General features: G+C 68.3%; 2 protein-coding genes and 1 long non-coding RNA gene across 3 annotated transcripts; 2 read left to right on the top strand and 1 right to left on the bottom strand.

Annotated features, from left to right (window-relative positions):
• Positions 1-307: 307 nt before the first annotated feature.
• On the bottom strand, positions 308-7,180 carry LOC138427804 (uncharacterized). The gene is made up of 3 exons (XM_069567785.1): positions 6,822-7,180; positions 3,191-3,440; positions 308-1,950 (listed from the first exon to the last, which is right to left on the bottom strand). Exon 3 carries the CDS (start codon positions 1,919-1,921, stop codon positions 695-697), a length of 1,227 nt encoding a protein of 408 aa, XP_069423886.1. The 5' UTR covers positions 1,922-1,950; positions 3,191-3,440; positions 6,822-7,180; the 3' UTR covers positions 308-694.
• On the top strand, positions 5,754-6,807 carry LOC138427806 (uncharacterized). The gene is made up of 2 exons (XR_011252185.1): positions 5,754-5,904; positions 6,309-6,807. It is a non-coding gene; the product is annotated as an uncharacterized lncRNA (long non-coding RNA).
• Positions 7,181-10,911: 3,731 nt separating the features above from the next.
• Positions 10,912-12,765, top strand: LOC138427664 (spidroin-1-like). Its single transcript, XM_069567437.1, has one exon. It carries the CDS (start codon positions 10,912-10,914, stop codon positions 12,763-12,765), a length of 1,854 nt encoding a protein of 617 aa, XP_069423538.1.
• The last annotated feature ends 3,081 nt before the right edge of the window (positions 12,766-15,846 follow it).

Genomic DNA, 15,846 nt, shown 5'->3' with positions numbered 1-15,846 from the left:
CGATGGCCGGGCTCCAGCTGCATGAGGCCGCAGGTATGGGTCAGGGTCGGGGACCAGGGTGGCTGCCCGGAGCCTGTGCCATTCCAGGGGAGGAGCTCCCTCCATGCCCGTGAGCTTCCCACACGATGAGCCCGTCACCCCGACCCACCTGGACTCTGCTCGGGCAGTCTGGGGGTGCCCGACCCTCGCTCCCTCCTGGCTCACGCCCTGGCTTGACAGGCGCCCTGCTCCAGGACCTGGTGGTTAGACCCCTGCTGGAGTGTGCGCTCAGCTGCTCGGTCTAAATAAACAGGCTTTCGGACCAGGGTTAACTTAGATGCTCAGTTGTTACATTCTATCCTCTTTTGTTTCCAAACACAACATCCTCAAACACACACAGTTCACATGGCCCGCCTGCTTTGATAGAGAGGAGGAACCCCACCGGCTGCTTTCAGTTCAGTCACTCAGTCGAATCCGACTCTTTGCATCCCCGTGGATGGCAGCTCCCAAGGCTTCTCTGTCCATCACCAACACCCGGAGTTTACTCCAACTCATCTCTGTTGAGACAGTGATGCCATCCAACCATCTCATCCTCTGTCTTCCCCTTCTCCTCCTGCGTTCAATCTGCCTTCAAAGCTCAGGGCAGCCCGGTCTGTAGGGACCCCCAGGGGTGGCCGGGTGTCCAGCAAGGGGCCCTGCCTCTGCCCTCAGACCGTCACACGGGGTTCACCCCGACCGCCCCGAGTCTCCTCAGCTGCAGGGACACAAACTGGCAGAAGCAGAGGCCCACCTCCAGGTGGCCCGGGGCCCCCGTGGCCTCCTCCCAGTGGGGGAAGTGCGCATGGGCCAGGCAGCAGGCGTAGCTGGACGAGAACCGCAGGATGGCCTCCTGGAACGCGGCCTCGCCCTCGGGGGCGCCCAGGAAGGCCCGCTTGCAGTCGCCCAGCACCACGTACACGAAGTACAGCTTGTTCTTGGTCTCGCAGCCCACGAGCACCGAGTGCGGCGCCAGCAGCAGGTTGGCCTCCCCGACGCGGCACGCCAGCTCCCGCAGGGTCCTCCTGGAAGACCTTCGGAGCCAGCACAGGGTGTTGACGCTTAAGATCAGGAAAAAGGGGCAGAAAAATACATTTGCGCTGATGACGAGGAGCCGCTGAGCTGGATGGAGCTCACGCAGCCCCAAGACCAAGGGTAAGAACAGCGAAACCACAGCGAGCAGCATGAGGGCTATGGCGAGGATGACCCTGCAGCCCAGGTAACGCAGGAAGCAGCGCGGCGAGCGCACGCCGTTCAGGATGCCCACGGCTCGCTTGTACAGCTCGGGGTCCTCCAGCACCTCCTTCAGGGCGTCCGGCACGGCCAGCGTGCTGAAGCTGCCCACCTCCCACGAGGACAGGCTGTCCCTGTTGATGCAGTCCAGGGTCAGCAGGGCCTTCCCGCTGTAGAGGGCGGGGGCCGAGCGCAGGGCCGGGGGGCTCGCCAGGCGCTGGTTGGGGGTGCACAGGAGCTGCACCAGCTTCTGGAAGAAGCGGCCGTCCGTGGCCTCCAGGTAGGTCAGGTGGCTGAGATGCAGCGGGACTCGGCAGGGCCGCAGCAGGACGGGCAGGACCGGCTTCCTCTCCAGGCAGGAGCCCATGAGCGACAGGTCGGCCTCCAGGAGGCACCAGCGGCTTTGCACGAAGTCCTCGCTCAGCACCAGCAGCACCTTCTGGCTCTGCTGGATGCAGCCCGCCATGTTCTCCAGCACGTTCCTGCCGGGCGTGAAGTCCCGCTCGTGCAGGCACACCCTCAGCCCCGGGAGCTCGGCCTCCAGGCGGCCGGTGAGCCCGTGGGTCCACACGGCGTCCACGCTGCTGTAGCTCACAAACAGGTGGAACTGGTCACCGGGCCTCAGCGGGGGGATGCCCGGGGCCCCGCCTTCCTCCCCGGCGCAGGAACCCATGCGGGCTGCCCCGGGTCTGCCTCTGGTCCCTGAGAAGAGAAGCGCCCTCAGGCTGCAGGAGGTGGAGACGGACGGGCTGACTGTGCAGACGGACAACGGCCAACCCTCTGCAGAGGTGCAGCCGCAGACGCAGCCGGCAGCGGTCAGCCCAGAAAGACACCAACCACCCAAACCTGCCAGGTGTGGGCAGTGACGGCCCGCCTTCCCCCTCCCCACTTGGGACCCGCCAGAGGAAGCCACAGGCGCCCCTCACCCGTCCCGAGGACACAGCCTCCCGGGGGACCCTGAGCCCCTCCCACTCTGGGGCCTGCCTTCGGGTCTCCACCGAACCCCAGTGACGGGGACCCTGCTCCAGCACACCCTGGGGGTCTGCCCTCTGCGGCGCCCACTCAGGGCCTCTGGGGACATGCACAGGACATCTGGCTCCAAAAGGGCTGGGGCTCACGGAGGCCACATTCAGTCCCCTGTGGTTCACGTGTCCAGCGGCACAGGGGCCTGGACGTCTGTGCCCTCCCAGACTTCCTGTGCTGAGATCCTAACCCCGTGGTGATGGCCTCAGGAGGTGGGGCTCTGGGGAAATGACAAGGACACCGGTTGAGCCCCCAGGCTGGGGTCAGTGTCATTCTGAAGGAGACCCCATGGAGTTCCTGCTGTCCCCACCCACCCTTTCACGAAGACCCAGTGTCCAGCAACCAGGAGTGGGCCTCAGGGAAACATCCTGGAAGCCGAGGCCTGCAGCCTCTGGTGTCGGGGCTGTGGGAGGGCTCTGGGGCTGTGCGGTCGCCTCCAGCAGTGCCCCGGGTGAGGTCACGTGTTCAGGGCCCTGGCCTGCCTCTGCTCTGCACGCCTCCCCCAATGAGGCCCCGCCGCGCCCGTTTAGGATCCAGAGCTGAGCCTGGGCCACCCTCACGGGTCTGCCTGCTTGTCCCCAAAAGCACGTCCTGCAGGCGTCCTCACGCGCCCATGGCCCCGTGCAGGTCCCAGCAAGCAGCCCTCAACCCCGCAGGCCCAAGGCAGGCTGTGACCTCACGGCCTCTGGGTCCTCTGGCTCGGACCCCTCCCCCCTTGGGGGAGCAGGGTGGGGGTCACGAGGGCCAGGTCAGCTCGGGAAGACCCTGTCGTCTAGACCCCCCTGCCCCTGCCACAGGGCCCCTGCATCCTGAGTGGGCCGGGCAGATGAGAACCAGGGGAGGAGGCACTGAGGCTCAGAGGGACACCCTGGGGAAGCCAGGCACTTGGGACCACCTCCTCCCCGCCACCTCCTCTCACCTCCAAGGGGGAGAGGGCGCTCCCCTGCAGCGTCCAGGCGTCTGGGAGGCAGAGGCTGCCGCTGTGCTTCCTGGGCACCAAGGGCCTCCAATGTGGTGCCCACGCTGCCTGTTCCCACGCCCGTCCTCAGAGGAGGCCTGGGAGCAGCCGGGGCGTGTCTGCCGTGGTGGGAAGGACTTCTGCAGCCGAGGCTCTCTGAGACGTCTGTGCTAAATCTGATGAACAGCAGGCAAGTGAAGGAGGAAGCAAACTGAGGAAGGAGGAGGTTTCAGGGGAAGCGGCCAGTGCAGCTGCTGCTGGGCAGGGGCACAGGCTGGTCCCGGAGGCGACGGCGAGGGCTCGCTTGGAATCCACCTGATGGTGGAGCCAGGTGAGCAAGAGGCCCTGGCGGGGCCTGGAGCTCTCTGGAGGCTGGGCCGAGCCCTCCCGCTGGAAGTAGCGAAGGGAAGGGCGGGGGTGACCCTTCTCAGGAGGGCAGGCCAGGCTGGGGTTAGCGGGGGAGCAAACTTGGTAACTGGGGCTGGCTGCCAGCTCTGAGGGAAGTTCCCAGCTGCCAGTGACCCTCCCCAAACAGCTGCTCTCCTCCAGGAACCTCCCCCAGGAGAGGGGCCGGCCAGCTGCACTCTGCTGTGGCTTCTTGAAACCCTCGCTCCCTTCACCAGTGCTGCCTAGTGACCCGGGAGGGCCACCTGTGTCCCTCGGGGCCTGGACGTCTCCCTCTCACCTGGGGAGCCGGCCCCCAAATGCTCCTCTCTGATCCGGGCCATTGGACACGCGTGATCACTTGAAAAACACCGCTAGTCAGCCTCATACCCAAGGAAGAAACACAAGCTAAATCAAAGTGGCGCTAAGCCACTTGAGTCGTGTCTGCTCTTTGCGACCCCGAGGACAATAGCCCATCAGGTTTCTCTGCCCACGGCATTCTCCAGGCAAGAATACTGGAGTGGGTTGCCATGCCCTTCTCCAGGGGATCTTCCCGACCCACGGAAGGTCTCCCGCATCGCAGGCGGGCTCTTTCCCGTCTGAGCCACCTTTCCACTTAAAAACCTGAGATGTCACATGGGCAGGACAGAGTTAGAGAAAGCCCAGGGGTGACCAGAGCACTGCGAACAGGGGGACGGAGCTGTGACCTCGGGGCTCTCTTCGGACCACAGATGCTGACTGTGCAGGATGGATGCTCCTGGCTGGAGCCCCGCGGGGGCCGCCCTGGGGGGCTCGGCCCTCTCCTGGGAGCACAGCCCAGAGGACTCCTGCCCCAGCCAGGCTGGGGTCCTGCTCTGCTCTCAATACCCGCAACCTGGAGGAGCGGGGAGGGAGCCAACACCTTGCGGCCCCAGCCTCGAGTTCCCAGCGCTCTCGGGGACCGGCAGGGCTGCTCCCTCCTCCCTTCGCATCAAGGCTGGACTGGAAGACCTCAGCCAGCTGCTGTCTGAGCCTCTGATCGGTATCTGGACAGGCACTGGGTGCTGCCAGAGGGAGTGGGCCCTGCTGCCCAGCGGGGTCCCCAAGTGGTCTCCACCTGAGTTCCCAGCGCCCCTCACCCTGCAGGCCCCTGGGTCAGCCCCAGGGCTCCAGCCACACCCAGCCTCCATCGCCTCTGCTCACCCTTTCCCTCTTTGCTTCCAGATCTCAGGGGAGCCTCTGAGTAAGGCCCCCCTGGAGTCTCAACCCTCCCCCGCAGCCCCCATCACAGGTGCTGTGTCCCAGCTCACTGGCCCTGCTCGGCAAGGTCAGGAGGTGGACACAGTGGGCACCCGTGTGTCCAGCCTGCCAAGCAGCAGACGTATTTGGGATGGATGAGAGGGTGGGAGAACCAAGCTCAGGTCAGCTTCCCACACGACGGGCTCCTCTGCCCTGGGTCAACCGTGTCCACACCTGGACTTTGCCCACCCCCAGGTGCAGCTCCAGGCCCAGGGAAGGCCTCAAGTGTGGCCTGCAGTCCCCACTCCCCTAGCCAGGGCCTGCCCACAACCCCAGGAAGGGTCTAGCTCGGACTGCAGCCTCAGGCGAGGGCAGGCGGAAGGGCCTCTGACCGGGGTTGGAAATGGTGCTGGTGGCCGGCTCTGTGCTCAGCTGTGCCTGGCCGGGCCCACTGCCCAGAGCCCAGAGGGAGGGCAGGCCCCCAACTCCGCACAGCAGGCTGGGGCGGTGGGGGAGACATGTGGCCACACACATGGAACCCTGCCTCCCCCTTGCTTGATCTTGAGAGCTCACGCCTCGGCAGCCAGCCAGCCACTCAGTTCCTCTCTGTTTTCAAGGCAACAACAGGATGCTGACCCAACTCCCTCACCCCTTCTGGAACTTCCTCCTGGGCAGCCAGTGGGGGGTCCTTGTGGCAGCAGCTTCCTGCCTTCCTGCCAGTCTGTGTGCTGAGGCACCTCAGGCAGATGAGGGGGCAGGAACCCACGAGGCAAGGAGGAGCCTGAGTGTGATTTTAGAAAAGACAGACGGAGGCCTTGCAGGGCGGGGGGCACAGGGCAGGGCTGCGCCCACAGCAGAGCCCGCAAGGGACTGTGGGGCCTCGGGGCCAGGGAGGGGTGTGGTCCTGCTTCCCAGGGGTGCTGCACACGGGTGGGGAGCCGAGAGCCTGAGAGCCACAGTCCCAGCTGAGGCCCGGGGGAGGCGAAGGTGCTGGTCAGCTCAGGGCATGTCCATGGCTGCCCCGCGCCTTCACCTGGTCAGACTGAGGTTCACCCACAGAGGCCCCTGGCCAGGTGAGGTCTCTGCACTCACGGTCCCAGATTTCGCAGGAGCCCTTCCAGACCTGGTGTCTGGGCCTCATCACAAGGTGGAGGCCAGCAGGGGTCCAGAGGGCCCCAGTCTGACGGGTGTCCCCCGGGACCCTGGGCCCGGCAGCCCGGCTGAGAGCCGGGCCAGCGCGGTGGGTCCGGCCCCCCCAGTGCAGGTCTCTGGGCTCTGGGAGCCACAGGTGGGTGTGGGGGAGTCCGTGTATCTGTGTATGTGCGAGGGTGTGTGGTGTGGCTGGAGGGGAGGCCCCCGGAGGAGAAGGGGAGGAAGCTGCAAGGCCCAGGGGATGGGAGTTGGGGAGCCAGGCTTAGGCCTGAGCTGGGACAGGGCCCAAGGAGTTGTTCTCCAAAGTTCTTCCCTGGCTACCTAGGGCTACATTCCAGGGCCCGGGTACAGCTGGAAAAATGGCCACATCTATTTCTGTAATGCATGAGTGAATGAGCAAATGAAGCCAGTTTACACCCGAGCTCTGCGCCCTTGCATGAAGAGCTGATTGTTCCAGATAGAGAACAGACTCCCCAGGAAGATGCGTGCAAACGGAAGGTGCCCTCCTCAGACTACCAGCCCCACGTCTGCTGGCCAGGCCCTCACCGCTGTGGGCAGAGCTGGGGGCGGAGGGAACCGGAGCTGACCCCGAAGGGCACTACTCCACCACCACCCCCGCCCCCCCCCTCAGCTCGAGCTCCCAGGGACAAGTCCTATGGGGTCCTTCACACCAGCCCCTCCAGGAGGGCCCAGCACAGCCTCTGAGGCCCTTGGTCCAGCTCGACTGGGGTGGGGCTTTTGTGGCCTGTCCCCTAAACCTGTCCGAATTTTCTCTCCTTCTCCGTCTCATTCTTCCTACAAACACTAAAAACAACCAAACAGTACCTGGGAGACACACCTGGTCGTTTTGTGGGCTCAGGACAGCGGGCCATGCACGGCCTCGCTGAAACAGCCGGGGCGGTGTCTCCGCGGCCCGCCCAAGGGGCCCGGGACCGGGCGGGGTGGGGCGGGGCTTCACCGGAGCGTAGGCTCCGCCCCCTCGGCCATGACCCCGCCCCCTGCCGCCGGTTTCTGCGCTGGTCTTAGTCAAGCTGAAAAGGAAAGGATGAAGAGGAGCTGAAACCAAGGGGCCTGAGGGCAGCTCCGCGCGCGGTAGGAAGCCGGCGGGGGCTTCAAAGGGGCAGCTACCCCGGGTGAAGACGGAGGCGGGAGGCCGAGGGGGCGGGGAGGAGGCGGAGGCGGGAGACCCAGCAGGAGGCGGCGGGGAGGGGAGCAGAGGCCAGGTGTGTGAGGAGAGGAGAGGAGGGGTGTGTGAGGAGAGGCGGGTGTGTGAGGAGGGGAGAGGCGGGTGTGAGGAGGGGAGGGGCGGGTGTGAGGAGGGGAGAGGCGGGTGTGAGGAGGGGAGGGGCGGGTGTGAGGAGGGGAGAGGCGGGTGTGAGGAGGGGAGGGGCGGGTGTGAGGAGGGGAGGGGCGGGTGAGGAGGGGAGGGGCGGGTGTGAGGAGGGGAGGGGCGGGTGTGAGGAGGGGAGAGGCGGGTGTGAGGAGGGGAGGGGCGGGTGTGAGGAGGGGAGGGGCGGGTGTGAGGAGGGGAGGGGCGGGTGTGAGGAGGGGAGGGGCGGGTGAGGAGGGGAGAGGCGGGTGTGAGGAGGGGAGGGGCGGGTGTGAGGAGGGGAGGGGCGGGTGTGAGGAGGGGAGGGGCGGGTGTGAGGAGGGGAGGGGCGGGTGAGGAGGGGAGAGGCGGGTGTGAGGAGGGGAGGGGCGGGTGTGAGGAGGGGAGGGGCGGGTGTGAGGAGGGGAGGGGCGGGTGTGAGGAGGGGAGGGGCGGGTGTGAGGAGGGGAGGGGCGGGTGTGAGGAGGGGAGGGGAGGGGCGGGTGTGAGGAGGGGAGGGGCGGGTGTGAGGAGGGGAGGGGCGGGTGAGGAGGGGAGGGGCGGGTGTGAGGAGGGGAGGGGCGGGTGTGAGGAGGGGAGGGGCGGGTGTGAGGAGGGGAGGGGCGGGTGTGAGGAGGGGAGGGGCGGGTGAGGAGGGGAGGGGCGGGTGAGGAGGGGAGGGGCGGGTGTGAGGAGGGGAGGGGCGGGTGAGGAGGGGAGAGGCGGGGTGTGTGAGGAGGGGAGGGGCGGGTGAGGAGGGGAGGGGCGGGTGTGAGGAGGGGAGGGGCGGGTGTGAGGAGGGGAGAGGCGGGTGTGAGGAGGGGAGGGGCGGGTGTGAGGAGGGGAGGGGCGGGTGAGGAGGGGAGGGGCGGGTGAGGAGGGGAGGGGCGGGTGAGGAGGGGAGGGGCGGGTGTGAGGAGGGGAGGGGCGGGTGTGAGGAGGGGAGGGGCGGGTGTGAGGAGGGGAGGGGCGGGTGAGGAGGGGAGGGGTGGGTGTGAGGAGGGGAGGGGCGGGTGTGAGGAGGGGAGGGGCGGGTGTGAGGAGGGGAGGGGCGGGTGTGAGGAGGGGAGGGGCGGGTGAGGAGGGGAGAGGCGGGTGTGAGGAGGGGAGGGGCGGGGGTGAGGAGGGGAGGGGCGGGTGAGGAGGGGAGAGGCGGGGTGTGTGAGGAGGGGAGGGGCGGGTGTGAGGAGGGGAGAGGCGGGTGTGAGGAGGGGAGGGGCGGGTGAGGAGGGGAGGGGCGGGTGTGAGGAGGGGAGGGGCGGGTGTGAGGAGGGGAGGGGCGGGTGAGGAGGGGAGAGGCGGGGTGTGTGAGGAGGGGAGGGGCGGGTGTGAGGAGGGGAGGGGCGGGTGAGGAGGGGAGAGGCGGGGTGTGTGAGGAGGGGAGGGGCGGGTGTGAGGAGGGGAGGGGCGGGTGTGAGGAGGGGAGGGGCAGCTGTGAGGAGGGCAGAGGCGGGTTGAGGAGAGACAGTGGTGCCCTGGGAGAGCCAGGAGAAGAGGCCTGAAAGGCTGCGCGGGGATCGAGGCCGCGGGAGGCCGGGCCGGGGAGGGCGCAGGGCGCGGGAAAGAGCGGCCGTTGGACCCGCTCCGGCGCCCACCCCGGGACCTGCCTGGCCTCCCCACGGGGCCCCGCCCGGCCGTGGCGTCGGGCGGCAGGCGTGCGCCCCGCCCGCGGACTGGAGGAGCGCGCGCCTCCCCGGTGACCAGGACGCCCCCGTGTGCACGACAAGGCGCCGCGTCCCAGCCCGACCTCGGGGGCTCCTGCGGGGGCCGGGGGCGAGGCTCTGGCCCTCCCCTGGGGAGCCTGCCGCCAGCCGGCCGGCCCTGCGCTCCCAGACGGGCCGGATCGGAGAGTCCAGCAGGGGGCCCTTGTGGCCAGAGCACCTCTGAGCCGGGGGAGCCTGGCTTCTTCAGCCGCTGCGGGAACCGAGGACCACAGGGCGGAGCCCTCGCCATCGAGGTCCGGGTGCGCCGGGCCCCCGGCTTCCCGCCCCGCCGCCTCACGCTCCCGGCCCGGCCGGAGAGGCGGGACTTGCGTGGACCTCCGCCTGCGGCAGCTCAGCCCAGCCTCCCTCCAGCCCCACACCTGGTGGACGAGGGGGGATGAAAGGGTGGGCAGCGAGCCCCGCAGGGAGAGGCAGGGCTGTGAAGATGCTCCTCAGCAGAGTGCCCTCACTGGGGACACCGGGGAGCCCCTGGGAGGAGCAGTGGCCCGCTGCCCAGGTCTGGGGCGGAGCCTCAGCGGCCTGCCTGAGCCCCGCTCTGCCCCGTGTGGGCGGGTGGGGACCCTCAGGGTCCCCGGAGCCCCTCCTGGGGTTGTAGCGCGCATGGCTGCCTCCGGAAGAGGACTGGGACTCGCCGTGCTGGGACCCGGCCCGCCTCCCCGCGACCGCCTGGGAAGCATTGTCCTTCTCTGGGACGTGTGCGGCCACCGGCTGCCCAGCCCGGACCTGGCAGGGGCGACAGGCTCATCTTGAGTGACCGAGGCTCACACGGCAGGGAGTGCCTGCACCCTAGGAGCTCTCAAGCTGGGACATCCCTCAGCTTTGCCTCAGACCCTTTCGGGCCTCGGTTGAAGGTCCTGCCGCTGCCCCTGACCCGTCGCATGCCTCCCCACCCCTCAAAGCACAGGGACCTCCAGTCCTGCAGGGAACCCTGGCATGCCGGGCTCCTCGCCACCAGCTCCGGGAGGGACGAGCTCCTCCAGGATTTCACATGTGCCCCAGAGAGGGTCCAGTGACTCAGTGCCGGGCTGAGGGGCACACACAATGGGACCCCAGCCCAGGCTTGGCCACCAGGGAAGTAAAGAACCCTCTAGTTCCGGTCGAGGCCCAGTCCTCTGCTGGCCCACCTCACAGAGGCCCTGCGATGGCCGGGCTCCAGCTGCATGAGGCCGCAGGTATGGGTCAGGGTCGGGGACCAGGGTGGCTGCCCAGAGCCTGTGCCATTCCAGGGGAGGAGCTCCCTCCATGCCCGTGAGCTTCCCACACGATGAGCCCGTCACCCCGACCCACCTGGACTCTGCTCGGGCAGTCTGGGGGTGCCCGACCCTCGCTCCCTCCTGGCTCACGCCCTGGCTTGACAGGCGCCCTGCTCCAGGACCTGGTGGTTAGACCCCTGCTGGAGTGTGCGCTCAGCTGCTCGGTCTAAATAAACAGACTTTCGGACCAGGGTTAACTTAGATGCTCAGTTGTTAGTTATCCTCTATCCTATATTGTTTCCAAACACAGCATCCTCAAACACAGTTCACATTGCTGGCCTGCTTTGACTCGCTCCGGTCAGGCCCTCATTGGCCCAGTGGTCTCTGCAGAGCTCCTGGTTGCTGCCCACCCACCGTGCTGGAGGAGCCTGTGAGGCAGGGGGAGAGAGCTGTCATACCTCCTCTGGTCTGAGCCTCTGATACTTCCTGCCCATCTCTGCCCTGACGTGTTTAGAACAAAATACAGCCTCAGTCCAGGATGTGATGACCAAGGTCCTCTTGCCCCCTCCCGCCTCTGTCCCCACAGCGCTCCTGGCCTTGGAGTCTCTGCTCAGATTTCACGCTGGGTTTCCTTGACCAGGCCGCCTAAGCGTCCCTCTCCCGTGTCAGGCGCCATCACGGCTGTCGGAGGATGCGTTGGGAATGCCCCGTGTGACCCCTGGGCCCCTTGCTGCTCCTCATTCACTTCGTGTCCCTGGAGAGCCCCAGGCACTGCCCAGCAGCCGCTGTGGAGGGTGCACAGGATGGCCAAGACCCTCCTTCCTCTCGACGGGGCCCGGGTGGGGAGGACGCACTGCACGGGGACGGGGCCCGGGCCGGGGAGGACGCAGTGCCCGGGGACGGGGCCCGGGCCGGGGAGGACGCAGTGCCCGGGGACGGGGCCCGGGCGGGGAGGACGCAGTGCCCGGGGACGGGGCCCGGGCCAGGGAGGACGCAGTGCCCGGGGACGGGGCCCGGGTGGGGAGGACGCAGTGCCCGGGGACGGGGCCCGGGCCAGGGAGGACGCAGTGCCCGGGGACGGGGCCCGGGCGGGGAGGACGCAGTGCCCGGGGACGGGGCCCGGGCGGGGAGGACGCAGTGCCCGGGGACGGGGCCCGGGCCAGGGAGGACGCAGTGCCCGGGGCCGGGGCCCGGGCGGGGAGGACGCAGTGCCCGGGGACGGGGCCCGGGCGGGGAGGACGCAGTGCCCGGGGACGGGGCCCGGGCCTGGGAGGACGCAGTGCCCGGGGACGGGGCCCGGGCGGGGAGGACGCAGTGCCCGGGGACGGGGCCCGGGCGGGGAGGACGCAGTGCCCGGGGACGGGGCCCGGGCCAGGGAGGACGCAGTGCCCGGGGACGGGGCCCGGGCGGGGAGGACGCAGTGCCCGGGGACGGGGCCCGGGCCCGGGAGGACGCAGTGCCCGGGGACGGGGCCCGGGCGGGGAGGACGCAGTGCCCGGGGACGGGGCCCGGGCGGGGAGGACGCAGTGCCCGGGGACGGGGCCCGGGCGGGGAGGACGCAGTGCCCGGGGACGGGGCCCGGGCGGGGAGGACGCAGTGCCCGGGGACGGGGCCCGGGCGGGGAGGACGCAGTGCCCGGGGACGGGGCCCGGGCGGGGAGGACGCAGTGCCCGGGGACGGGGCCCGGGCCAGGGAGGACGCAGTGCCCGGGGACGGGGCCCGGGCGGGGAGGACGCAGTGCCCGGGGACGGGGCCCGGGCCAGGGAGGACGCAGTGCCCGGGGACGGGGCCCGGGCCAGGGAGGACGCAGTGCCCGGGGCCGGGGCCCGGGCGGGGAGGACGCAGTGCCCGGGGACGGGGCCCGGGCGGGGAGGACGCAGTGCCCGGGGACGGGGCCCGGGCGGGGAGGACGCAGTGCCCGGGGACGGGGCCCGGGCCAGGGAGGACGCAGTGCCCGGGGACGGGGCCCGGGCGGGGAGGACGCAGTGCCCGGGGACGGGGCCCGGGCGGGGAGGACGCAGTGCCCGGGGACGGGGCCCGGGCGGGGAGGACGCAGTGCCCGGGGACGGGGCCCGGGCGGGGAGGACGCAGTGCCCGGGGACGGGGCCCGGGCGGGGAGGACGCAGTGCCCGGGGACGGGGCCCGGGCCGGGGAGGACGCGGGGCCCGGGCCGGGGAGGACGCAGTGCCCGGGGACGGGGCCCGGGCGGGGAGGACGCAGTGCCCGGGGACGGGGCCCGGGCGGGGAGGACGCAGTGCCCGGGGACGGGGCCCGGGCGGGGAGGACGCAGTGCCCGGGGACGGGGCCCGGGCGGGGAGGACGCAGTGCCCGGGGACGGGGCCCGGGCGGGGAGGACGCAGTGCCCGGGGACGGGGCCCGGGCGGGGAGGACGCAGTGCCCGGGGACGGGGCCCGGGCGGGGAGGACGCGGGGCCCGGGCGGGGAGGACGCAGTGCCCGGGGACGGGCCTTTTGGCCTTCACTGCACCTTGGCCTCCAGCTTGGTCACATTCAGGAGCAAGGCCATCAGCTCAGAGAGGACGTCCCAAGACATGTAATGCTTCCTGAGGCAGGGTCTGTTCAATGTGAAGAGAAGTCCCAGAGCGCCCTTGAAAGTCCCCTGCAGCTCCCGAGGTTCTGGGGGGGCCCCAGCTCTGGCTCACTTTGGTCCTGGGCTCAGGCCGGGCTGGCTGACGTGGCCTGTGTGTGATCTTGCACAAGTTCAGGAGAGGCCCCAGAGAGGCAGGTGAGGCGGGCGTCTTCATCTTTCCGCTTCATACCTGAGCACAGGTCCTGGGCCTGGACCTCCAGGGCCCTGAGCAGGGGGCTCGGGGCCGCAGAGGGCCACCCCTGGCCTGTCCCCGGGACCAGGATCTGCTGGCTGGCTTGAGTCCGCTGCGTGTGGCTTTCCTCCTGCCCATGGGGATCTGAAGCAGGATTAGGCAGGATTACAAACTCCAGAAGCCTCCCGCAGAGACTCAGACGCCTGCCTGCCCTGTTGGGAGTGGTCCTGCTGCATGGGGGTTGGGGAAGGCTGACGGCACTTTGGCAGAACCCCACTTCACTGGAAAGAGGGTCCCTGTCTACAGAGCTGACCCTGAGACCAGTCAGAGGTGCCTTCCCCTCTCAAGGCCCCGGACAACTGCGCGGGCACCGTCAGCCCTGAGGGCCTGGGACAAGACGGACCCCCTTCCCTCCGGTGAGCAGCTGGACCCAGTAGCCTCTGTTTCCCCTAAGGCCACCCACTGCCCTGCGTGGCTGGTGACCTGCTCTTCCCCAGGGCCTCTGTGCCTGGCCGACTGGAGGGGGCGCAAGGGCAGTGGGCAGAGGCTCTGATGACCGTGAACAAGGGAATTCTTTCTGTGTTTGCTCTGGCTTATCTGGGGGAGACCAAGCAGGGATCTGGGGCCCAGAGATGTTAGGGTGCCAGGTCAGGGGGCACAGCCCTTCAGCAGAGCCAAGACGAGCCAGGCACGCAAGTCCTCGTCCCCCTCACCCTCCCTCACCCCTCCTTCCCCTCAAGACCTGCCTGTAACTGGCACTGGGCACACGCCCCTGGTCCTCTGCCGCGGGTGAGCTCTGAGCCCAGGAGGGCAGCGTCACACAGGTGGTACAGCACTGCGTCATGCAGGGGGCGGAGCTCGGGTCTGAGACGTGGGCACTGTCTCCAAGTCATGCCTGCAGGCCTTAGCATCTAGAACCTTCCACCTGCCCCAAGTGCAAAGGGCTCCGTGGGCAGGTGGGTAGTGGGCGCTTGGAGCAGGGGCTCCCAGGCATCACCCCCAGGCTTCTTGCTGTCTGTGAGGACAGTCTGATATTGCTCATTACCAGGGGAAAAGGAGAACTCCCCTTGCATGTTCTAGAACACGGTTCATCCCCATGACTGTGCTGGGGGGACCCCTCTCTCTGCTGCAGGGTGGCTGGACACTGGGCCACCCCAAAGGAAATCAATTCTGGGTTCTCCCAGCAACTAAGTTGGTTCCGCAGTCCCTGAAGCGATTTTCACAGCCAGGGGGCGCGATTGTATTTTGCAGGTGATTAACCAGTGGTTGCCTGGCACGGAGTGTGTCCCCTGCGCAGAGCAGAGCTAGAGGGTTCCACAGCTCCCTCTCACCTGGAGACTAGAGCCAGGCCGCCTATTGTCCCCAAAGTGCCCCACCTGGTAATCAGGCCCGTTGAACACTCCTCCGGCCCTGGGGAGGACCCTGCCTGGCTGGAGGGGCCAGGCCAGGATTGAAGGGCCTGGCTGGGCATTCAGAGGGGGCCGTGTGCTGGGCAGTTGGGCTGGGCGGGGAGAAGGCCTTTGGGAGGAAAGTACATGGCCCAGCTGAATAGGACTCTCTCCAACTTCCCTGGGGAGGAGCCAGACCCAGGAGGACCCCTCCATCTCTCCCAGGATGGGGTCTGGGGCGGCGGCCTTCCCCACCCATGCTACAAGCCCGTACCCCTCACCAGCACTTCGGTCCGCAGTGCCCACGGCTGGCGAGAGGCCCTCTCCACAGTGCGGCAGCCCGTGGGACGGGGCAAAAGACCGCGTACCCACGGCGCGGCAGCCTGTGGCGCGTATCCACGGTGCAGCAGCCGTGGGACGGGGCAAAAGGCCGCGTAAGGTGGGCCAGGGTGGCTCCCCCGTGCCACCAGGGCCCTGTCCCCTCTCCGGACCAGGTCCACCTGCCTCCCAGGCCAGGGCGGTGTGGGGCGGGGGCCCGACCAGTCCTTCCTGGAGCGCTGAGAGGAGTGGTGAGGCCCTGTGCTGGGGGCTTCCTCCTGCCTCCCTCCTCTCCCCGGAGCCAGGGGCCACGTTGGGGCTCCTGGCTGGACCCCCAGGTTCCAGGTATCGCCATCCCTCGGCCCAGGTGCCACGGGGATGCTCCTGTGGATTCCCAGAGTCCTCACAGAAGGCTGGCAAGCAGCACAGAGATGAGCCAGGCTGCAGGCACATCCGGGCGGTGAGCGTGTGACCCCGCCATGCCCGGCCCCGGAACCGCCCACTGCTCCCAGCTGCCGCTCTCCCCCGCACTCAGGCCTCACGGGGTCTCCTCTGTTCTGGGGGCATGACTTCCCCCAGTCCCTCCTCAGCCACAGGGTCCTGACAGAAGGCTCTCCCCCGAGGCTCTGGGGGGGCCGCTAACTCCCAGGAGAGGTGGAGTCACTCGCTCAGAGTCCTGGGGTCCCTGTCCTTGAGTCCCGTGGCCCCTCAGGCCTCACGGGTCCGAGGGCCCCTTCTCTGAGCTCTGTGGCTCTGGCCTCTGCTCCCAACATCTCTCTCCATCCCAGCTTCCCCTTCCCTCCTCCCCAGTCAAGGCCAAGGACAAATGTCAAAGTGTGGTCTACCAAATGGGTGTAGAATGAAAACAGACCCAGAAACATCCCTGAAAAAAGCTCAAATACTTGGAAACTCAGTAACACACTTCTGAGTGACCTTGGGTCCAAGAGGAAATCAAAAGAGAATTAGCATTTTGAACTAAGAATGAAAGCAGCGCTTACAGGGAAATTCGCAGCGCTGACGGCTATACCAGCAAAGAAGACAGGCTTGAGAATCCATGACAGTTTCCACGCTAAGAAACTTGACAAAGTAGAGCAAACTAAACATAAACTAAGTGAAGGAGACAAAAAGATCAATGAAATAGAAAGCCTTC

This window comes from Ovis canadensis, chromosome 22 (genome assembly GCF_042477335.2).
Source record: "Ovis canadensis isolate MfBH-ARS-UI-01 breed Bighorn chromosome 22, ARS-UI_OviCan_v2, whole genome shotgun sequence".
NCBI lineage: Eukaryota > Metazoa > Chordata > Mammalia > Artiodactyla > Bovidae > Ovis > Ovis canadensis.
This window is presented reverse-complemented; position numbering and strand designations above follow the sequence as displayed.